The sequence below is a fragment of the Macrobrachium nipponense genome, chromosome 24 (assembly GCF_015104395.2).
Source record: "Macrobrachium nipponense isolate FS-2020 chromosome 24, ASM1510439v2, whole genome shotgun sequence".
Taxonomy (NCBI): domain Eukaryota; kingdom Metazoa; phylum Arthropoda; class Malacostraca; order Decapoda; family Palaemonidae; genus Macrobrachium; species Macrobrachium nipponense.
In genome coordinates, this window is record NC_061091.1 from 27,231,337 (window position 1) to 27,256,713 (window position 25,377).

Sequence of the window (25,377 nt, forward strand, 5' to 3'; positions counted from 1 at the left end):
TTCGGAGCTGATGCTTTGAAATTTTTTGCTGACACCTCTGCATATCTCATTGGTGGTTTGCTTTTCTCTTTTACCTGATATTCTTGATTTCTCTCTTTATTTGTTTCTTTCTTATTTTGGATTTTATTACTTGGTTGGTTATTTATTTGATTATGATTCATGGCTACAGGGTGCATATATTTGCATTTTTGTCGAACTTACATCCTTTTCCTTCTTTTAGGTTTTTACATATTTTTTTGTGGATGCAGATCTCTGCAATCATCCCCATATCCATCTAAGTATGCACATTTACCATATATTTCATAGTTTTTGACATATCTTAGGATGTTTGTAGTAACATCTTTCTCCAAATCTGCAATTCCCTCTTTTCAAAAGGTTGCAGATTTTGTCTTTTCTTGTCTATTTTTTTCCTCTTTCCCGTCATTGTGTAGATCTGGGTAGAGCCTCTTCGGGATTGCTTTTCTGTTGTCATATCGTAATTTATTTCTTCGTAGGTATGCTGCTTTATTGCCTCATATGTAGTATCAATGAGTATCTCTGCATCCATACTTTTATCTTGTTCTTTGTTTTCCTTATTTTTTCTGTCATTTCATTTTGTTTACTTCTACTTGTTCTCTCTTCTTTTCTTTTCTTCTTTTCTTCCTCTCTTCTTCCTCTCCTCTCTTCTTCTTCTTCCTCTTCCTCTTCTTCTTCATCCTCAACTATTTGTACATCAATCTTGATTTAATAACATTGTCTATCCATGATAGACATGTTGAACAAAAATTCTGTATCTTTTCTCAAATCTTGTATTACCTCAGCACACTGTGGATGGGTCGGAATGTTGCATGCAGCACATTTTCTGATTAGGTTTTGTGGATTGACTATGCTATACCAAACCTTACACGGTTTGCATGCTTTTGGCATTCTTTTTCCTAATGCATCAATTAGGATATTCACAAGATTCACCTTATTCATTTTCTTTGTCGGAATATGTTGGTTTATGTATATTCTCTTTATGAGTCTCTTGACCACTTGGATTTTATTTGGAACTTCTTCAATTATTTTCAAGATGTTTTCATTAGATTTGTTCCAGTTTGAAGGATTATATCCTTCTAATATATCTATGAATGCTTTTGTATCTTTTTGGTTAGGACTGTTGCTGATTTCATAGATGAGAAATGCCAGTTCTCTAGAGAGAGAGAGAGAGAGAGAGAGAGAGGAGAGAGAGAGATGAGAGAGAGAGAGGAGAGAGAATAACTCCTTGACTCCTTCCTTCCCCTCCACCAATAGTATATTAAACTGTCATTTACTCCCCTGCCCTCCTTTCTCAAAGACTGGGAATCGCTAATTCTTTTATTAATAATCTTATTAATATTTGAAGATTAGTTATTAAGTAAATCATTTATGTATCATACTACGAGAGAGAGAGAGAGAGAGAGAGAGAGAGAGAGAGAGAGAGAGAGAGAGAGAGAGACGAGAGAGAGACGAGAGATGATAGAGAGAGAGAGAGAGAGAGAGAGAGTTATCCTTATTTAAAAGAGTGAAATGGAAAGATTATTGTATTTCTTTAAAATACTATCCCACATGAATTTTGTGTTACTGTTATGTTATTATTGTTTGAAGATGTTAATAAACATATTCACATACATGTACTATAAAAATTCTCTCTCTGAGAGAGAGCATAATTTTTTAATTTTACATAATTTTTTAATTTATAAACAGAGAGAGAGAGAGAATATTCTAGTAAGTGAGATCTTTTAATGTTATTAAAAGTACTAATATGTGCAGTATTAATATTTGAAGATTATTAAATTATTTTTGTATGAAAATGAATTTAGTCATGAAAATAACATCAAAGTACACTAAGTAGTGAATATTTATTGTTGGAAAAACCCGCGAATGGGCGAATTTCCCACAAATAATTGTAGACATGGTCCAAAGAAAAATCTATGAATCTCGAGAACGCAAATATGAGGGTTGACTGTAATGTAAAAATACATCAGTCCTCTTCTATTTAATGTCATTGGTAACATAACTACAGTAATTGTTTACTATAGTATGATGGTTGATATGTGATTTGGCTGTTCTCAGCAAAATGGCTGTTTCTCCTTTGGTTGTAACACTACTAACAATACTTTTATCATTTGCTTTTACATTTTAACTTATTTAAACTAGAAGATGGGATACTGAGATTGAGGAAAAGAGTATGTACACGAGATACATGAAAAAAATCATTAGTATGTACGGTAATTTATTTTGTTATTTTACTAAAAAATTTTTCATGTTTACTGTAAAATTTATTGTTACGGTTTTTTTATATACTTTGCTTTCAACTCTGAAAAAATTTGCTAAAACTTTTAGAAAGAGATGGTACTATGAAGGAAAAAGACTGCTTACGTATAAAAGGGTAACATTAATTGCTAAAAGATGACTTGGAGTTTTGGGATGGTTTGGGGTCTACTATTCCTTTTTGAAATGATTTTTAATTGTTTTAGAATTATAATTTATGGTATATTTTTGTTAGAACTATCAAATTAGGCAGTGAACTGGTAAAATAGGCAGTTATAGCATTTTACAGTACTAGTTTAACCCTTAATGGATGGACATGGTCACGAGTAGCAATATGTAACAGGCTATCGGTGGACGACGGAGTGACTCATGGTGAGTTACGCTATTATGCGACATCATTTTGGGGGAATCAGGTGGGAAAGATGTGCCATTGCTTCTATAGCCCATAAATTCACTAATGACAACTTTTAGACTGGCTAAAATCCACTGGACGGGTCATGAAAGAGTTAATTGGGATCTTGACTTCAAGGGAGAATATAGTGCGCCTCTATATCACATGATGTCTTTTTGTAAATTTGCTTATAAATATACCCAGGGATTGCTGTTGGTTTTAGTTTTTATCTTTTATGATAGTATGTCAGTTATAAATGTATTTTTGCAAAGGAAAGTGCAAAGAAATATTGGAAAAAACATGTACAAGTCCAAAAAAAAATATTGTATCTTTATTCTCAGTAAATTTATGTAAATAACTTACAACAAATATGATCAGAATTTGTTACTAATTATATTGACATTGCTGAATAACCACTGGTTCCATGCAATGTAAAAACACCATATAAATAAACAAAAACTAATTTTATTTCTTATCTGTTTTGATATTGTGTGAGTTATAATTATAATTTTACAAATAAAATAATTTAGTATTATAAAAATCATTACCTTCATAAAATTTACGATTGTCTTGTAAAAGATGCCCCACAAGGGATTGTAAATAGTCATTTTCAAATATCTGTGGAAGGTGGGGAAGTAAAAGATGCCCCACAAAGGATTATAAATAGTCATTTTCAAATATCTGTGGAAGGTGGGGAAATTTTTTTAGAATTTTTTTTCTTACACCATGGGCATTTGCATATCTTCCTCTTTCCATCGTTGTTTTTTTTTTTTTTTCTCTCCTTCAAATTGTCCAGCCTCAAAGTTTTGCTGGCCTGAGGTGCAGCATATTGATTTATTACCCCGGTTCCTAAGAGTTAAGAGGTACACGGTAAAAATATACCTGGACTTCATAACAAAAACATGCATTACGAATATATACAATGAAATATCAGTTTCTTTCATAGTGGGGTCGCCTGGGACGCTTTAATCCATTGTCTCATTGAGCTACTGTACTTTTATAGTGTACAATACCCTCATATTTGTTGGATTGTTCAATAATATTTACAATACTGGCTAACAGTTATTTTGATCATTGTATTCAAACCAAATGTAAAACATTGCATGACTGTACTAACTACAAGGTCTCTAGTAAATCTATACTTTGTTAGGCTTACTCATATCAACTTTTTTAGCAATCTTTGTGTAAAGGAATTCCCTCTGTGCACAGCACCTGATGAAACTACGGTAGCTTAATAGTAAAAATATTAATTTGAATTGCTGTATAATATATTAACTTTTCGTGTTTCATATATGGTGCTTGACTTACTTTACTTTATCTTCCCACCACTGGCCAGTGGCATAAGGCTGATACAGTTCCTTTCCATCTGTCTCTATCCCAAGCCATTTCCTTTGCTTCCTCTAGGTTATGGATTTCATCCTCAAGATCCCTGACAATTATGCCTATCCACCTCGTTCTTGGTTTACCCAGCGGTCTTCTTCCTATTTGTACTGCTCTCGGTTCTCTCTTGGGGCCTCTATTCCCATCCATCCTCTCAACATGTCCAAACCATTTCAGCCTTCCCCTCTTCAGCCTGATGCTGACTGGCCTTTGCTTCAATCTCATCCTGATGTCTTCATTCCTAACATAATTGTCCCATTTAATGCCAAGTATCCTTCTCAGCAGCTTCATCTCAGAAGCATCCAACCTTCTCTCCTCTGTTCTGGTCAGTGCCCAGGTGGATGAACCATAAATCAGGACTGGTAGTACTACTGCATAAATACTCTCATCTTAAATTTCAAGCTGATTTCATGCCTTGACCACACATTTTTTCTCAGAACCTCAAAAGTGCTTGAATGTATTAACACCTTGGTAGTAAAATTCTTAATTTGGATGGTGGTAGCGCTTATTGTAATGTACAGTGTTTAATTTGCTTACATAAAAGTAGCATTTTAAGAGAATATCCTTGTTTCACAGACCCCACCAAAAAAGATTTTGCTCCAGCTTACCCATCGTCTGCTTCCAAGAAGCATGACTGGAATAAGATTGAGGCAGACATCAAGGCTGAGGAGGAAAATGAAAAGCTTGAAGGGGATGCTGCACTCAATCAGCTTTTCCAGAAAATTTATGGACAGGGATCGGATGAAACTAGGAGAGCAATGAATAAGTCATTTGTAAGTAGTATTTTCCCATTATTTTTATCCCACATTGAGACGATATGTACTGTCACTTTTAATGTTATTATTACGATAGCGTTGAACAATATATTAGTGTAATGTATTACCATGTAGTACACTTACACCTTAGTTTTTTAGGAACTTGAACAGAACAGTCTTTATAATGTTTGTGTTGCAAAGACAAGAATCTGGGCCACAATGGAAGGGGCCATACAGTGGGTAGTTTGTGACAGGTTGTCCTTCATTGGTAATATGTGTTTGTTCATACGCAAACAAACCTTTGGTCTGAACAATAGGATAATTTCTAGCGCCTAGCTGGATCTGGTTAAAACGCAGATGAAAACGAGGAATCTTGTGAGATCTGGCAACGCTGTGTATATCGGGTGAAGAGTGGTCAAAGACCACACACCTACGCCTCCGCATCGGTCTTTTCTTAACCGCCTGGGCGAGTTGTGGTTGACCCCTCTCGGCCTTTACCTGGTTCATTGGCTGCTGAACAGGTTGATGAGTTCACAGGGTCTCAGGATGACTTTGGTAGCCCCCCTGTGGCATCAGGCGTAATGGTTTCCAGATCTGCTGTCGTTGTTGTCAGAGGTTCAGAGGGAAATTCCCCCATGGCGGCAACTGTGTCAGCCGCCAATGTGTTAATATTACCTTTTGATCTCCAGGTTGTGGCTCAATTTTGCAAGTTTATTTTTCTCAAGTAATTTGCCTTGTCAACCACTAATAGTATACCAATAAAGTTGAGTTAAATTAAAATAAAACTTTATAACATGTTATTACATTTTTGTAAAGAAGCTTTTTAAAAAGAATTGAGACTGAATATCAGCATACATTGATATCTGTCATTAATGCTGGTTTTTCTTGTTAGTATTGCTTACCAGTTTACCATGGTATATAAGTACATTACATGCACATATTTCCAATATTAATGGTAATTTACAGTAGTATAAGAAGTGAATGAAAAAAGTTTGAGTATGACCATTTGCTTGAAAGGGGCACAAGACAGATGGTGTTTTGCTTTATAAAGTACCCATAATGATGTGTAGACAAAATAATTCATCATCTCCAGTAAATTTGTGTATATAAAGGACTGCCCTGCGACAGTTGGTAGTGTCCGCTGCCAAGGAACCGGGTCGGTTCTCGGGACGATGGGAGTCTGTGCCCTCCAATACCTACTTCGCCCTTTTCATGGCCTGAATCTCGTTTAAAGCGATTGCCTATGACTGTTAAAGCGTTTGCATAAGGACTGTTTCGGTAAGCGTTAATGCTCACTCTGTAGGCGCATTCTGTTGTCTTCAACACCTAGTTTGAGGTGTTAGCATGCATAGGCTTAACAATATATAATATAGGTATAGACATTTTATTGACTTGATGATGTATCTGTAGCAAGTTTTACACATTTAGATATGTCAACTCAGTCGACTGTTTCTCTCTCTCATGTTTTGGTTATTCTAAATTCTTGTATGCTAGCATATTCCTTTTTCTTCGTAATGCTTGTGTTCGTTCTTTGCCTGCTTCCTCTTTGGCTATCAGCAAATCTCTTACTACTGCTTCGATTAATGTTTCTCTTTGAAGTCTTACACTGTCTGTAGTATCTAAAGTTCTCGCCGAGTTAGATATCCTAGCCTCAGAGATTTCTAACTTAGTTTCATATAGGAATGCTTTCAAATTATGTACGATCGCTTTTGGATGAGGTGGGAGCGTCGTTGTAACTCCTCTCCCACCGCCTCCCACTTCTGGCACCTCGTTCTCTCTTTCCCTCAGTCGACTCGTGCAAACTGCGGACATTGTTGACTTGTGTGAACACAGTTGACTCAAGCGGACTTGGCCGGGTCCTAAGTCGCTTGAAAATCTCTTCCTCTCATTGAGTCGAGGTGGATTTGATACAGCACACTCAACTCCTGTCATCCCTATCGACAAGTGTCGCTTTTTGTCACCAATGGTTGCGGAGAAAGAGCAATCCTTTGAGCTCTTTATGTTTACCTCCTGTCGGCCGCTGACAGAAGAAGAGTTTGAATGGAGTTTGAGGAACTCATTCGGGCAGGTCGGTGTTTGTTGCGACACTACGCCTTGCTGTATCCTCATTTTGTTGAGGAAAGAGGCCACATAGAGAATATGTCTTAACCCTTGAACGAACGCTTTTAAAAATTGTCTCCCGTATGCCGGCAGCGTTCGCGAGTGAGTGCCGAAGCGGAATTTTTTTTTTTTTTTCAAAAAATCACAGCACGATTAGTTTTCAAGAGTAAGAGTTCATTTTTGGCTTCTTTTTTTGTCATTGCCTGAAGTTTAGTATGCAACCATCAGAAATGAAAAATATCATTATCATATATAAATATCGCGATATATGACAGCGCGAAAAAACAGCGCGAAAAAAAATTTCATATATAATTGTATACAAATCGCGCTGCGAGTAAAACTGTTAAAGCGAACGAGTTAGTTTTTTTCGTTGTATTGTACACTAAATTGCAATCATTTTGGTATATAATACATTGTAAAAACGATCAAGGCAATACAGAGAAAATATTATCACAAAATGATGCATGAATTCGTAACGCGCGGACGTAAAAAAAACTGTTTTCAAAAATTCACCATAAATCGAAATATTGTGCTAGACACTTCCCGTTTGTTGCAAAATGAAGGTAATTGATTGAATATTACTAGACTGTGAGTGTTGTAGCTTACATTTGCAGTTTTCGACCATTTCGGTCTAGTTAAAGTTGACCGTAGGACAAATTTTTTCTATTTATCGTTATTTATATGAAAATATTTCAAAACTGATAAAAGCTACAACCATGGGTTGTTTTTGTTGTATTCTACATGAAATTGCGCACATTTTCATATAAACTATGTAACGGCTAATTTAAAATGGTGCAAACATTACGACAATCGGACGAAAAAATTTGATTTTTTCGGAAGAGTTACCGCGTGGACGTAAGGAAAAAGTTTAATTCACCATAAATCAAAATATTGTGCTAGAGACTTCCAATTTGTTGCAAAATAAAGGTAAATGATTGAATATTACTAGAATTTAATAGTTTTAGCTTACAATTGCATTTTTTGACCATTTCGGTCGAGTCAAAGTTGACCGAAGGTTGAAATTTTGGCACATAGTTATTTATATGAAAATATTTCAAAACTGATGAAAGCTACAACCATGGATTGTTTTATTGTTGTATTCTACATGAAATTGTGCACATTTTCATATATAAAACTTTATGTAACGGCAAATTTAAAATGGTGCAAACATTACGACAATCGGACAAAAAAATTTGATTTTTTTCGGAAGAGTTACTGCGCGGACATAAGGAAAATAATTTTATTCATAAATTCACCATAAATCACAACATTTTGTTCGAGTCAAAGTTGACCGAAGGTTGATATTTTGGCAATTACCGTTATTTATATGAAAATATTTCAAAACTGATAAAAGCTACAACCATGGGTTGTTTTTTGTTGCATTCTACATGAAATTGTGCACATTTCCATATATAAAACTTTTTCTAATGGCTAATTTAAAATGGTGCAAACATTACAACAATCGGGCAAAAAAAATTATGATTTTTTCGGAAGAGTTACTACGCGGACGTATGAGTAAGTTTTTTTCATAAATTCACAATAAATTGAAATATTGTGCTAGACACTTTCAATTTGTTGCAAAATGAAGGTAATTGATTGAATATTACTAGAATATAAGGGTTTTAGCTTAGAATTGCGTTTTTCGACCATTTTGGTAGAGTCAAAGTTGACCGAAGTTTGAAATTTTGGCACTTATCGTTATTTATATGAAAATATTTCAAAATTGATAAAAGCTACAACCATGAGTTGTTTTTTGTTGTACTCTACATGAAATTGTGCACATTTTCATATATAATACATCATGTAATGGCTAATATAAAATGGTGCAAAAATTATGTCAAAGTGACAAAATAATATCAGATGTGTCGCTAATGCTTTTTAGTGCGATAAGAAAGAAATTCGCACTTGCGCGCCTGTGTAACGATTGTAAACAAAACAACACCTTGATCCGCGAGCTCCCAGCATCTCCCAAGGCGCGTGATTCAAAAGTTTTCGCCTAGTAGGCTTATAACTGTTTTTCCGCGAATTTTTAAAAAAACTTTTTTCGTCGACGTTTAATACGTCCAATTGGTGTTAAAGGGTTAATTGTCTTAACATATTTCGGCGCCCTCTAAATAATGGAGAAGAGAACCAATGCTTTCTCCAATTAGTGATCATTTCGTAACTTTTCTTCTTGGACGCACAATCTCCCTTTGGGTCTACCTTGGCTTGTCGTCTTATGTCTCTTAAAGTCACGGAGAGCCGAAGGCCGCCTGTTGCTGTACAACGCTTATTGGTCCTTTAACCGTCTTTAGTAGGAGGTTCGCTTCCTTTCTCTTTCCTGTGGGGAAATGCTAGAGACTGACAGACATGCTGATGGATTTTCAGTCTAGCTTGAGTTATTACCTTTTATCTACGTTGTCTCGTCTCTGCGACTTCTTAGAGAGGTGGAGACGCCAACCCAGCGGGAGTTTTTAACGAGGAAAACAAGTAACTAAAACGAGTAACTCATTTCTGATGCTGGAGGGTAATGTCCTCATGCTTATACTCGCTTGGTTTGGAAGAAGTGAGAACACTTTCGCTTCCTGTCTGATTATGCAGCTCGGTTTAAGGCGAAAAGGGATTATGTATTGGTAGTCTTGTTTTATACCTTTTTGTGGATAAGTGCAGACTCAGGTTCTGGGATATGGACAGTTGCAACCTCCTAACTTGCATGGAGAGACTTGGGACCAGTACGCTACATGGTGGAGACGGTGAAGGGCAGTTTTGATTCTTTTTTGGTTGTCCTCCACTGGTTTAATCTCCCTCTAATAGCTTCCTTTGCCTTCAGCAGAAAACTCTCATAAGTCTCTTGTAGTAGGAGATTGTACATAGAGGGAATGATGGTCCAAGGGTAATTTTTTAGGACGAGCTCCACAAGTAATTGGAGATAGTCCTGGACATTTGGAGACTGAATAACAGTGTCTGTCCATATACTTGTTGGTTTTCTAGCATGGTTTTAGTGCCTTTCCAAAGAACTGTCAGACTTGTACTACACATGCAGAATGTATTCCACTTAGCATACATCCACAGTCATGCAAGTTCCTTCAAGATGTCCACTTTGTTTGGGTTAGTGTGCAGCCGATTGGTAGATGGTGTCAACTTTGGGAGCAAGACACTTATACTGAATCAGTGATTTAAAGTTAGCCAACTCTGTCAACAGTATTCCAAAGGCCTAGGACCTGTTGCTTCTTCTGGCCCAATTTCTATGCATTATATTGTTATTTCTCTATATCTCCATTCTTATCTAGTGATGTGGAGATGATACTTATTATGCATGCTTATCGGTCAAGATGAATAGGCATGTGCTGCTTGAAGAATTTTAGGCTTGAAGGAAACTTCGTATATAGTAAGGGCTTTTCCTCATTAGGAAACATGGCCTCACGGGATATTTTCAGAAAATCATGCTCAATTAACCCTCTTACGCCGACTGGACGTATTTTACGTCGACATTTTTTGTCTCCCGTGTGCCGACTGGACGTATTTTACGTCGACTTACAAAAGTTTTTTTTTTAAATTCGCGGAAAAAAACTTATAGGCCTACCAGCCTAAAACTTTTGAATCACGCGCCTTGGGGGATGCTGGGAGTTCACGGATCAAGGTGTTGTTTTGTTTACAATAGTTACGCAGGCGCGCAAGCGCGAATTTCTTTCTTGCCGCACTAAAAAGTATCTGTGACACATCTCGGAAATTATTTCGTCACTTTCACATAATTTTTGTACCATTGTAAATTAGCCGTTACATGAAGTATTATATATGAAAATGTGTGCATTTTTATGTAGAATACAACAATAAAATACTCATGATTGTAGCTTTTATCAGTTTTGAGATATTTTCATATAAATAACGATAATTGCCAAATTTCAACCTTCGGTCAACTTTGACTCTACCGAAATGGTCGAAAAACGCAATTGTAAGCTAAAACACTTATATTTTAGTAATATTCAATCATTTACCTTAATTTTGCAACTAATTGGAAGTCTCTAGCACAATATTTTGATTTATGGTGAATTTATGAAAAAACTTTTTCCTTACGTCCGCGCGGTAACTCTTCCGAAAAAAATCATACATGCGATTGTGGTAATGTTTGCACCATTTTAAAATTAGCCGTTATATAAAGTTTTATATATGGATATGTGCGCAATTTCATGCACAATACAACTAAAAACAACAAATGGTTGTAGCTTTTATCAGTTTTGAGATATTTTCATATAAATAACGATAATTGCCAAAATTTCAACCTTCGGTCAACTTTGACTACTGAAATGGTCGAAAAACGCAATTGTAAGCTTAAACGCTTATATTGTAGTAATATTCAAGCATTCACCTTCATTTTGCAACAAATTGGAAGTCTCTAGCACAATATTTCGATTGATGGTGAATTTATGAAAAAAATAACATTTTCTTTACGTCCGCGCAGTAACTCTTCCGAAAAAATCATACGTGCGATTGTGGTAATGTTTGCACCATTTTAAATTAGCCGTTACATAAAGTTTTATATATAAAAATGTGCGCAATTTCATGTAGAATACAACAAAAAATAATTGAAAGTTGTAGCTTTTCTCATTTTTGAAATATTTGCATATAAATCACGATAAATAGAAAAAAAACCACGTCCGGTCAACTTTGACTCTACCGAAATGGTAGAAAAACGCAATTGTAAGCTAAAACTCTTACAGTCTAGTAATATTCAGTCATTTATCTTCATCTAGAAACAAATTGGAAGTCTCTAGCAAAATATTTCGATTTATAGTGAATTTAAAAAAAAATCTTTCCTTCCCTCCGCGCGCGGATTCTCCGCCACAAATCTTCGAAATGCGTACGTCCCATTCTTGGAATATTTGCTCCGTTTCATATTAGGCATTTCATAGAGTTTTATATATGAAAATGTGCGCAATTTCATGTAGAATAAAACTAAAAATATTTGAAGGTTGTAGCTTTTCTTATTTCCGAAATAATTGCATATAAAAAATATATATATAAAAAAATTCGACATTCAGTCAACTTTAACTCGTCAGATATGGTCAAAAACTGCGATTGTAAGCTAATACTCTTACAATATAGTAATATTCAATCATTTGTCTTCATTTTGAAAGAAATTGGAAGTCTCTAGAACAATATTTAGATTTATGGTGAATTTTTGAAAAAAATAGTTTACTTCCGCGCGTTACGAATTCATGCATTTTGTGATAATATTTTCTGTGTTGCTTTTATCGTTTTACAATGTGTTATATACCAAAATGATCGCAATTTAGTATACATTACAATGAACTAAAAGTAACTTGTTCCCTTTAACCATTTTGCGCACAGCGCGATTTGAATACAATTATATATGAAATTTCGTTTTTGCGCTATCATATATCGCATTATTTATATATGATAATGATAATTTTTTTCATTTCTGATGGTTGCATACTAAACTTCAGGCAATGACAAAAAAAGGAGCCAAAAATGAAATCTTAATCTTGAAAACTAAGCGCGCTGTGATTTTTTGAATAAAATATTTTTTCCGCTTCCGCGCTCACTCTGAAACACCTCCGGCACACGGGAGACAATTTTTTTTTACCGCTTCGGTTAATGTACAGTTTCAGCGTAAGAATTACAACTTAAAATAAAGTTCAAATTGTAATCCAGAACCAACTTTGGCTCCAGGACTGTAGGGGGGACTCTGTAACCAAGAATTGTCCATTTTGTTCTTAAACCTAAGTCCAGGTTTTGGTCTTTTCCCTCTGTCATACAACACAGAGATTAACTAGTGTCATTACACTTTCATGCAACATGGAATGGTCAACACTACACTTGGTAAAACTTTTTAGATGTCAGGGCAGCGGAAAGACATCAGGATGCTTAGCAGGTTTATTCCTGTTCAGAAACAGTCTTTGTGTGAAGTTTGCTGCTTTGAGTGAAATGAAACAACATATTGGTTTGATCATTCATTCTGTGGAAGGACAGTGTTTTAGCAATTGGAGATTCAGGAAGAACAACTGCCTACAGCCTTTACATCCGTAAGTTTGGCACTTGATGTGGATTTAAAGAGCACTCATTTAGCTTCCTAGCATGTAGATGAACAGGATATCCAAATGATTACTACTACTTTGTTGGCCCTCAGGCTTGAGTGTGGATGTTTCCTTAAATTTTGCCTAATTCAGACTTTTAGGCCTGCCCCTCGTATCTACTCTGAATTCTATTGAGCAATTTCAAGTTCAAGAATTGCTTAGTGTCTCCTGTAGAGCCCTTGTAGCCTCAGGGCAAATAATTTTCAGAATTTCCAATGCTCTTGGTAGATGTCTCATTCTTTCGTTGAGAAGAAATCAACTCGACTACACAATTCCATACAGTTCCATTAATGTAGGCATCTCCTTAACTCCTTGGAGATGTTAGAATGTCCCCTCCCAATAATAAGATTTTCAAGTTATCATAGGATCTGTCCATAATTTAAAACTGCCATGGCTTGGGGTCAGAAGCAGTGGTCTGTGTGTTGCTGAGGGTGCCATTCTGGAGGAATTTTCAGCACCTGGAACCTTGTAGACATCAATGTTTTCTGTTTAGAGGAGATAAGACTTTTCACTGTCTACTTCCAAAGTTATCGTTCCATACGTACTTTCCTCGGTATTGCATCAAGTACTTTTAGATCTTGCAGAGACCAGCTCTGTAAGGTGTTGAGATTGAAGCCCCTTCATCTCTATATCAGTCTCTCTCTGGAGAGTAGATGCGGGTCTAAACTTTATCTGAATTTACTGTAAAACCGTTTATTTAGCAGTGGTTAATAAGTAAATTTATTGTCAGCACCCTTCTTTAAGCTGGTGTAAAGGGAAAGCTATTGTAGCTTTCTGCCTTAGAGCTGAGGGTGATGTTAAGGCTATGCTTTACAGTGCCCTGTAAGAATTCCAATGTAACCCCTTAGTGGGGAAAAAAGAGGAAACTTCTCTATCCTGTTGGGGCATTTAAAGTTAAACTTAGAACATTTTTATCATCCTTTTAGAAACCTTGAACATCTTTGTCAAAGGTAAATGCTGGAAGAGGCAAAGTTAACCTTTGGTTTTGTGGTTTTAAGAAACATAATGTTGTTGTCAAAGGTTAAGCCTGGAAGCAGCAAAAATCAACCTTTTGTTTTGTGGTTTTAGAAAACCTAGCTGTCTTTGCTAATGGTTAAGGTTTAAGGCAAAGTTAACTTTTGTATTGTGGTTTTAGAAAACCTAGAATGTATTTGTTTAGGTTAAGCATGGGAGGGGCAAACTTAACCTTTTGTGTTGTGATTTTTAGAAACTTTGTCAAGGAACAGAAGGTCCTCTGTTGACGTATTGGATAGGCTTGTGTAGAGAACTAGCTCCATATTTTCTACCTTTAGTGTGAGCAGCAGTTGCAACTTCATTTAGTGTTAAGTCAATTTGTTATGGAGGAGTTATGGAGTTCCATTTCGTCAGAGAGAGAGAGAGAGAGAGAGAGAGAGAGAGAGAGAGAGAGAGAGAGAGAGAGAGACGAGAGAGAGATAGAGAGAGAGAGCGAGAGAGAAGAGTAGAGAGAGAGAAGAAGAGAGAGAGAGAGAGAGAAGAATTGCTTGTCTGGTGGTTAATGAGAGAGAGAGAGAGAGAGGAATTGCTGGTTAAATGGATAGTTAAAGAGAGAGAGCGAGAGAGAGAGGATTGAGGAGAGAGAGAGGTTGCTGTATGGATGGTTAATGACTGAATTGGTTGTTGGTGGGTTCTGGGCTGCCTGCTGGTCCTGTTAGTTGTTGTTCTGTGTTTTGGTTCAGTCAGTCTTTAGTGAGAAGCTGTGACAACCAGTAGTGTTAGCAGGAGTCTGTTGTAGGCATTTTAGTCATATAAGTTGTGTTGTTTTTTGGTGTTGTTGTTGCGAGTCCTTGGTGTTGTTAGTGGGTGTGTTGCCTTTTTGTGTTTTTTTTTTGTTGGTGATTGTTTGTGCAGTGAGTTCTTTTTTGTTGGTGATTATTTGTGCAGTGAGTTCCTTGTTGTTTGCTGTGTTTGTGCAGAGTTCCTTGTTGTTTGCTGTGTTGCTGAGTTGTGGTTGTGTTCCTTGTTTGTTGTGTTGTTGATCTGTGGTTGTGTTCCTTGGTTGTTGTTGGGTTGTAGTCCTTGGGTGTTGTGGTTCTTGGTGGTTGTTGTGGTGTCTCAGTGACCTCGACCAGCGGACAGCACAGGATAGCCCGGAGTATCTGGAGTGGTTGGGTAAGTACATGTGTTTTGAGATTTTTTTTTTTTTTTTGTATAGGTAGGTCAATTGTCCTGCATATTCCGTAGTGTGAAGTAGAAAGTGTGACTGGGGTGAGTTGGGCAGCAGGAGTGATTAGGTTAATGTGGGGGGGGGGGGGGGGGGTGGATTTAGCCAGCTTGTATTTTTTAGCTTGTGATCCCGCCACATCATCACTCCAAAATAGGATTGATTTGTCACAGTAGAAGTACATTTTGGTTTTTGCCCGATCACTACCTTAAGTATACAGAATTGTTTGAAAACAGTAAAGCCCATAATCCGCTACTAGTAGTGGGTAGTCTTTTCCTGAACTGAAAAAAGAGCAATTCTTTAAGCTCTCTTGTTTAAATCCCAGGTTTTAATATTTTGGGGAGCGTGAAGGTACAAATTTTGTATAGGAGCGTACCTTTATATTGTAAAGGTATTTATTTTAAGTGACTGTCGTTTTATAGGGCTTCTGGACCCAGGCACAGGGGTCCCTCATACCGCTTGCGTTTCATGCTGGCTGAATCGAAGTGGTTTTCTCTGCAAGGCTGCTCTTTGCTGCATATGTATGAGAGCCTTGCTCCCTGAATGGAATCCAACTTCTGGTGGTAGTAAAATCCACCAAGATCAGGTGAGAATGTTTTGGGTTTCGTACAAGAAACCTTTAGCTCAAATGGCTGAGCGAAATTTTGTCTAGCTGCATTACCCACCATCCTCTTCTTAATGTGGTATCGGCTAAATTTAACAGTAGGTAAGATTCATCTCAAATAACATAAATTTTCATAATAAAATTTATTATTTGGACACTTACCTACTGTTAAAGTAGACCCACCCAGCCTCCCCACAACTTAAGTGGGCTGTTCAAGGAGAATTCTGACAAGAGCTATAACATTCGAAACACACCTGGTGGAGAACAGGTAAACTAGACAGTTATCCGAGCAGCCATTCAATTTTTTTTGTTTGAATGCCGATTTGCCTAATCGGCGGGGAGATAGAGCTAAATTTAACAGTAGGTAAATATCCAAATAATAAATTTTATTATGAAAAATGATATTGTTATGATACAATAAAGTTTTGTACATACTTACCTGGCAGATATATACTTAGCTATAGTCTCCGACATCCCGACAGAATTTCAAATTTCGTGGCACATGCTACAGGTAGGTCAGGTGATCTACCCTCCCACCACTGGGTGGCGGGACTAGGAACCATTCCCGTTTCCTAATCAGATTTTCTCTTCCACCTGTCTCCTGAGGGGAGGCTGGGCAGGCCATTAATCATATATATCTGCCGGGTAAGTACTATGTACAAAACTTTATTGTATCATAACAATATCATTTTTGTACATGCAACTTCCCCGGCAGATATATACTTAGCTGATTGGCACCCTTGGTGGAGGGTAAGAGACAGCTAAATACTATATATATAACAAAACAGGAAAACAACATATGTTGTAGGTTATAAAGAAAAAACCTTGGTTCCTACCTGAATGGGCAGAAGACTTCATGGATACTGTCTATGAGTCTGCTTGCCTCAAGAGCTTCAGCGAGGATGAGACATGTGACCGATAGCCCTTCTGGATCGTGTCAATGGGGGCTGGCCCACTTACTTGACAGAGCCTTCTATTGGATCGTGTCAATGGGGGCTGACCCACTTACATGGCAGAGCCTTAACCTGTATCATATCAATGGGGACTCGCCCTCTTACATGACAGAGCTTTAGGTATCAATATACAACAAGGAGCACAAAACCCATCCCGACCACTTGACAAACTCTAACCCGTGTTAGAGCTAACAATTGAAAGGGGTTACCACTTAACCCTCTTTCAAACAAATATAAAAACATAACACCAAATTAAAAATTAAACTAAACTAACAAGGATTAGTCTCAGCTCCCTGTCCCAACACTGAAACTGCAGATATGTAGGGCCCCAACGAGAAGCACTTATCGTAAGTCACTCTCATGTGTCTCAAGTAGAGAGAAGCAAACACTGAGTTGCATCTCCAGGATGTAGAGGCTACAATATTGTTCAGCGACATATTCTTCTGAAACGCCAGAGGTGTCGCAATGGCCCTTACTTCATGTGCTTTAACTCAGGAGTTTAAACTGTTCATCATCGCACGTCGCATGCGCCTGTTATGACGTTCCTCATAAAGAACACCAGAGCGTTCTTAGAAATGGGTTTTCTGGGATCTCTTGACAGAACACCAGACTCTTTAGGTTGCCCTTACTCTTCTTTTTTCTTCTTTCCAGGTAGAATTTTAACGGTCCTGACAGGGCACAGAGATCTCTCTATCTCTCTTCCCACTAAGGGTGAGAGCCTTTTGACCACAAAACTTCAAGGCCAGGGTTTAGAGGGATTCTCGTTCTTCGCCAAGAACAAAAGTTTTAAAAGAGTAGATTGGCGACTCTCCTTTAAACCCTACTCTAGCATCCAGAGCCTGAAGCTTGCTAACTCTTCTAGCAGTCGCCAGCGCTAAAAGAAACAGACTTTCTAGTCAGGTCCCTGAAGGACGCCTGTTGAGGGGGTTTGAACTTTTCCGATACTAGGAACTTGAGAACCACATCTAAGTTCCAACTAGGCGATCTAGAGTACTACTTCTTAGTCGTCTCAAAAGATCTGATAAGATTATGCAGATCTTATCCTCCGCGATATTCAGGTCCCTGTTCCTGAACACTGCGGATAGCATGCTACAATAACCTTTAATCGTAGAGACAGCGAAGCTGCATTCTTCTCTTAAAAAGAGAAGGAAGTCCACAATTATGGTCACAGAGGTATTGGATGAGGATAGTTTCTTTGTCCACACCATCTCCGAAACTCTTCCCACTTCGACTGGTAGACTTGCAAGGTTGATTAGCCTTGCGCGAAAAGCCTCTCGCTCTGACAAATTCTGTTAGTCTGAAGGTAGTCAGGCAGAGAGCGGGGAGGTTTTAGTGAAACCTGTCAGTGGGGTTGTGAGCAGATCTCTCCTGAGTGGAAGAGATCTGGGGAAGTCCACCATCCATACCAGTACCTCTGTGAACCATTCCTGAGCGGGCCAAAAGGGAGCGACCAGAGTTAGTTACGTTCCTGTTGAGGGGACGAACTTTCACAATACTTCCCCCAAAATCTTGAATGGGGGAAACACGTAGCAGTCTATCCCTGTCCAGTCTAGAAGGAGTGCGTCTACCGTTATTGCTCTTGGATCCGAAATGGAGGAGCAAAAGTTGTCCGGTCTCTTGTTCTAATTCATGGCTAAAAAGGTCTTATGTGTGGTCTGCCCCCAAAGGCTCCACAACATCTGGCAAACGTCTTGATGGAGAGTCCATTCTGTGGGGAGGATCTCTCCTGCTCAGCAGGTCCGCCCTTACGTTCTTCTCTCCCTGAACAAATCTGGTGAGATGTGTCATTTCTCTCTCCTCTGCCTACAGCAACCGGTCTCTTGCTGTTTCGTACAGGGAGACGTAATGAGTCCCTCCCTGTTTCCTTATATATGCCAGAGCTGTGTTGTTGTCCGAGGTGACCTGGACCACCGAGCCTCTGACTTCTGGTTCGAAACTCCTCAGGGCCAGAAAGACTGTATTCAACTCCTCCTTGTTGATGTGCCAGTTCACCTGGTCCCCCTTCCAGGTGCCTGACACTTCTTTCGCCCATAGTGTTGCTCCCCATCCCGACTGAGGCTTCTGAGAACGACACTAGGTGCGGTTCCGGCTTTTAGAAGAGACAAGCCCTTGTTCATTCTGAGTGGGGAAAACCACCTACTCGGCTCCTTTTACCCCTTCCAGGCTCGGGAAGGAGTCCGCAGCGAAGTTCTTGGTACACTCGAACTAAGTCTACACCGTAGTTCGTAACCGACCCGGGCGCTCTTGACAGCTGCCGACTGACTGCGTTCGGTATCGAGGTAAGTTGTCCAAGAATCTGAGCAAGACAAGTGACCTTCGCCTTTGAAGGGTTATGCCGAGAGACCATAAAAAACGTATATTTATTTGTCACCGATGCCGGACGGCGAGGTGGTGATTCTGTTAAGGCATGTGCCCCAACAGGTGAAAGTCAATTGCCTTCTAGAGACCGAGGTTCCTGATGGCAAGACATTCTCACAGTAGTTGAATCTCAGCTAAGGAGAAACAACACTGTGTCGTAGAAGACGAAGGAGGACAGAGAATGCAACGTACTTCTTCACAGCCGAATCGAGAGAAAGATTCTCAAGATTCTGAACCCATGCTTATCAATGACTGAAAATGCTAACCTCTATTTCATTGCTGTCCGGTGAGAAGTCGTAATTGCTATGAAAGCGGGGTGCTTTTCAGTAATGAAAAACCCCGGGAATACTGCCTGCAGAACTGCTTCTCTTGGATGAACATTTGGAAGCAGAGCTGTCAGGCCTGGGAATAGGCGATGTCTTCCAATACATCTGTTAATTCGGGGTGAACAATGAACAATTGCACACCTACGAATACGAGATATTTTGAAGACAAACTCCGATGTCTGAAGAAAAAATATTTCGCATAATCGCAGTGCGATCCAGCGGTAGACTAGTACAGACTTCTGCTACAGTGCGGTAAACAGAAAAAAGAGAGTCCAAGAGATATCTCTGTTGAAAATTTCTCGCAATGTCGAAGGCGATGAACCGAGCATCACAGCAGTAGATGGTCATTCATGTATGCGAGAATCCCCGTTAATCAGAGATCTTAAGTCTGTGATTGTTGGGCAGAGATACGGTTCGGCAGCCAATCATTGCAGGGGAGAGAAAAGCAACCGACTGTGCATCTTGGAGAGCCAGCTGGTACTGAGCTGTTATCGCAGTGACAGCAGGCTCATACACAGTTAGCTCTCGCCGACTCGTCATCCTGAGTTGCCATGTAATCCATTCTATGAAGGAAATGCGTTCGGCTAGAACCATCGAGCATAAAAATATGCTCGAGCAATTATATTTAAGCGAAACGGATTTTGGTAAATACAAAAGCTGAGTTGGTGTTGTCGTGACAATACCATAAGTATCTAAAATCGAAACTGGTAACTCGTGGGAGTTTGCAGGGAGCCCTGATTAGCAGTTTAATTAGGATACTCGTTGTCTCGGTCGCCATCCGTAGAGCTAACTACGGTATGTGCCTACACCCCGGACAGTTCAACTGCTTAACAGAATCATGTCGCGAAGGTAAAATACGTAGAATTTTTGTAGGTTTCTGTACAACTACCTCCATCCTACATTCTTTTCCCTACGAGGAATGAGAGTAAGGATTGGAGATCGATCGCCTTCGTTCTCTAGTCAAGAGAATGAAGGAGAAGTCTTTCCCGAAAGAAAGCTTCAATTGTGAACAGAGTACCGAAAATGACAGTTCAAGCTTCTTATCTTATTGGGCAGAAGACTTCATGGCCATTGTCTATGAGTCTGCTCTGCCTGAAGAGCCTCAGCGAGGTAGTGACCTATGACTGAGAGTTCTTCTGGATCTTGTCAATGGGGGCTTACCCACTTACGCGACAGAACCTTATAGGATCTTTGTCAATGGGGACTAGTCCACTTACATGACAAAGCCTTTTGGATCTTGTCAATGGAGGCTTATCCACTTACATGACAAAACCTCTAGGATCTTGTCAATGGGGCCAACCCGCTTACATGACAGAACCTAATCCAGGAATTCGAGCATTTGGCGGTGTTCTCAAATTTCGAGGTAAAAATTATCGGAGATTCTCGTCTAGCTCATCTTGGACAGAGGTTTCGCTCAAGTGTTATGAGATTGTAAAAAAACTCTAACACTGCGAGTGCTAGAAATTCAGCAGAATCTTAAGCACTCTGCGAAACCCCCACCGAATTTGTCAGACGATCATCGGTTGGTGGTTCTCTCGATTCCCGTAGAAATCGAGGATGGGGCAGGATCCTTCCTCAATGACTGGGCTTACACCAGGTAGGATCCGAAGATCCCCACCTGGCCGCGCAGTGCTCCACAGCGCCTGCTAGGAGAGGAGCGCCTGCCAAGAGGAGCCCGCTTGCTAGAAGAGGAGCGGCTAACTGGAGAAGAGCACCTAACAGGGGAGAGGCGCCTGGAACTTCTCGGTGAAGGGCTCCTGTCCTGAGAGGCACGTCTCTTGCGAGGGGGGAACTCAAGAGCTCTTGATCGGAAGCGCGATGTCCTTCTTGCGAGGAGGGTCCTTAACTAGAGCGCCCATCAACGTAGAAAGTTGCTCCTGGAGGTCCACAAGGACCCGCTTAGTAGACTTCTCCTGATCTCCTTCGGGAGAAGGCAAACTTCCTGTCAAAAAGGCGACTCCTCAGGCAAATCGCTCTTGATGGGAGACGAGCGCCCGGCTGGCTCCGCGCGCCCGGCTGGGAACGCGCACCTGGAAGGCGTCGAGCGCCTGCTAGGAGAGGCGCGCCTGTGAGGAGAGAAGCGTCTCGCGGCCTGGAGAAGCCGAATCTGAAGAAGCACTTCCTCAGGATGCCTTTTCTGTGGCGATCCATGGCAGTCTGGGACAGAGCCTGCCGAAGGGACGCCTGACTGTTGGGGATGCTCTACATCCTCCTTACGGCTGTCGACATTCCTCCTCCCCTGGTTCTGGGAGTTTGGAAGAGGTCTAGGCCTAGGAGCAATGCGGAACACTGCACAAAAACTTCCCACAGCACTCTTGCCTTCCATTGCAAGCAACTGCAATTCCATCCTGCGAATCTCAGCTTTCATGCCAGAAATATAAAAATCAAACTCACAAAATTTGTTTGTTTGTATGGTACTTTTACGTTGCATGGAACCAGTGGTTATTCAGCAACGGGACCAACCAGCCACTCCGCTGAGGTGCTTCATCTCGAAGACGAATCCGCAGGTTTGAAGAAGGGAGAAGGGGCTGAAAATGGGGGAGAGGTTGCAAAAACTACATTAGGGTTAGGTTCTAAAGCCTCCTCAACTAGCTCGTTAGTACGAGAACTACTGCAGTTTCTAGACGAAGCTTTCCTAACTCTGTTCTTCTCTAACTTCCTCAAAAAAGAAGAAAGAGACTTCTTCCTCATTCAAAATCTCACATTCAGTACAAGGATTATTAATAGACAATTCATTAATAAGTGATCTATAGAACTACAAAACAAACTTCAACAATGAAGGTTCTCTTAAGGATTCTCATCATATCTTCATGTCAAATGTTTCGTGTTAATGACTGTCATTCAGTAACTGCATACAGTACGTAATTATGACTTACAACAGAGTGGTAGTTCCTTAGAAAAAAAAAAAATTAAATTACTCTTCTACAGTGCGAGGATCTACCGAATCCTTCGGTAGTCTTCCGTCACACATTCATCGCCCATATTCTAAACAGTACTAGCGTCTGACGCATTAGAGAATCATAAAAAGTAAACAAAAGCGTATGCCAAGCCAACGATCCAATATGTCACCAAAAGACAGTCAAAAGATCCACGGCAAGCGAAAAACAAAATCCAAATCAGGAGGAACCAACAACGGGTGTTGTCGGAACCGGCGACAGAGAAAATCTGATTAGGAAACGGGAATGGTTCCTAGTCCCGCCACCCAGTGGCGGGAGGGTAGATCACCTGACCTACCTGTAGCGTGTGCCGCGAAATTTGAAATTCTGTCGGGACGTTGGCGACTATAGCTAAGTATATATCTACCGGGGAAGTTGCATGTACAAAATTTATATTTTGTATGCTTGTAAGTTGTAATTCATATCGTGAAGTATTTAGTGCAGTCTCATTTTTATCTTCAGTTTCTTTATTGTCTATGCTGTTATTTCTGCTGGCTGCTCTTACTTCCATGCTATTTAATTTGTTCTTTTGCCTATTTTTTTCTAACTCTGGTCTCTCTCCAGTTTTTATTATAAAGAAAAATTCGTTTAACCTAGTCCTGAATCTAGTTGAATCGGTGGTCTACTTGAATGACTGCTGTAAATGGTGTATAATTCATCAGACTAGGCAATGTGGATTACTTAATACTGTTTACCTTAATACTGTTTACCTTGTTGAAGTGAACAAGATTTATGTGGAGTGTTGTTATGCAGTTGAAGATTTAATTTTTTGTGGTATCTTATTCCAACAGATGGAATCAGGAGGAACTGTACTCAGCACTAACTGGAAGGAAGTTGCCAGTGATAAGGTGGATGTGAAACCTCCAGATGGCATGGAATATAAAAAGTGGAACCAGTGATTTAATACAGCATGGATAACAGGCAGAAAAACCTTCCTTGTGCTTTAGTAATTGTGATAAGGTAGTTTTCTTGTTTGGTTTCCAAGATTATCTTTCTAAATAATGAAAGAAAGGATACTTGTTGAAAGAAAATTCATGAATATTAATTTGCTTTAATCTTGTGTTTTTGTGAATTGTTTCGTCAGTACTGTTAGGATAGTGCAATCAATCTAACTTTATTCAGCAAAATATGTTGCTGTGTTGTATGTTGTAGCTTTATTTTAAATACTTTAAATAATTTAGTTATTTTGTGCTACACAGGCTTTATTGGGTATAAGTACAAATAAGAATATGAATTAAATCCTAAGAAGTAATAGCTCAAAGTAATACTAGCAGAGAAGTGTTTGAGATTTTAAATTTTGATGGAAGGTTTTCACGTCCTTTAATCTTAGGATTCAATGAGTGATGTTGTAATTACCTTGAATGAACTACTAGCAAAGCATATAAACTCCGGGAACACTACATATTTCATCAGAATGTAAACTGTGATGGCACTTTGAGGAGACTGTGTTCTTGCTGATCTATGGAAAGTCTAGGAAATCAATTGTAAAAGCACAATTGCAGAGGAAAATTGATCTTTATTGATTGGTGTTAGATCCAGTTCCTTTTATAAGTGCTCATCATAAATTGCGGCAGTCTTAATGGTTAAAACTTGAGTTAGGATGGTTTTTCTTTTGAATGTTTTGAATAGCCAAACTGTAAAACTATATTAAGTTCTCCTTTTTGGTACTATTGTGCTGATACATGATTCATGATGTTTTCTGGCCAGATATATACAATATACTGTGAGGGGTAAAAATATATGAAAGGAGATTTGTTGTAATAACTATCAGTTGATTTATAAATAAATTGCAAAGTTTTATTTTAAAATTTACTTTTTTCCCTTCTTTATTGTTCTTTAGTGCAAGAGATTAACTACTGCACTTAAATATTTGGCAGATATCACAATTTTTTTTAAAGTAAATTGTACTTTTCTTAACTATACAAACCTGAGTCCTTTACATTAGGAATTACATTACGGCAAAACTGGAACATGGCCATTATTTTCTTGAACAAGGTGGTTAGGCAGTAACTACCGTCTGGTAGGCAGGTAGACCTACCTGCCTGGATGTAAACACTCCACTTTGACTTAAAGCCCAATTTTGCGATTGAGGTGTGGCATGAGGTGGGCATTAATGTAAAAGACCTCAGGTTTGTATACTTGTATTCAGAAAAAATACAATTTATTTACTTTCAAAAATTGATTTGTTCCTACACAATATACAAACCCTTGGTCTTTACATTAGGAAGATGCACTGATTGGTAGGAGGAATCTGAGTGAGTTTCCAGAACTGACGAGTTCAGCACCCCTGGGCTATTCCTCCTGGTCGTAAGAGCAAGGAGGAGTGCCTGCCACTGAAAATTTGATTGAAGTATAAGAGCTGCATGATCAAGAGTTAGACTTCTATGCCTTTTTATTATGAACGAGGACCCGTAGCTCATCCAAAAAAGAGCTGGGAAGAATATTTAGAATCAGGCATTAATGCAAAGTTCTGGAAGGGATTGCATTATTGCTAGTCTTCTCCTTGCTAGAGGAAGGAGCAGGACTGCTTCTATGATTCTGATAAGAAAAATAGAATAGAAATGATGTATAGGCTCAAAGCATCAATCACTTGACCAGCAAGTATAAGTTAGAGTCCTATCCTCAACCAGAAGGAAGAGGAATAGAAGTACGAGGAGGGGGAAGGGGAAGAGGTCGGTCACTCTTGCATCCTTCTCGCCTCTAGAACCGCACACCGTAGGAGAGATGCAACTTGTCCTCTTGAAGGAGCCAGGTAGGCAAACACAACTTGTTGAGCAGCCTTCATCAGTCAAAAACAAAAAACCTACCCGAAGGAGGAAGAAAGATATAAATGTGGTCCTAATGAGACCGCACCTATCTTCCACTGACATATTCTTCGGAGTGTCATAAAATTACCAAGCCACTTGTATTGTTTGCTCTCTGCAAGAGCATGTAATTGACAGCCATCTGCAGAGGAGTTCCTCATGATCTGGTAGGACTCGGAGGAAGACGTGTTGTTAGACACTTCTGCACTGGGAGTCAGCAGTGGAGAAAGGAATTGACTTTCA

At 39.1% G+C, this 25,377-nt stretch overlaps 1 protein-coding gene across 3 annotated transcripts in view; it reads left to right on the top strand.

Moving 5' to 3' along the window:
• Positions 1-24,130, top strand: part of LOC135205534 (protein SGT1 homolog) — a 150,821-nt gene extending 126,691 nt beyond the window's left edge. For all 3 annotated transcript variants that reach the window (XM_064236287.1, XM_064236286.1, XM_064236288.1), the window contains 2 exons: positions 4,619-4,815; positions 23,122-24,130. In XM_064236287.1, the coding sequence (XP_064092357.1) occupies positions 4,619-4,815; positions 23,122-23,229 (305 nt within the window). In that variant the 3' untranslated portion in view covers positions 23,230-24,130. The remainder of the gene's footprint in view (positions 1-4,618; positions 4,816-23,121) is intronic.
• Positions 24,131-25,377: the final 1,247 nt, after the last annotated feature.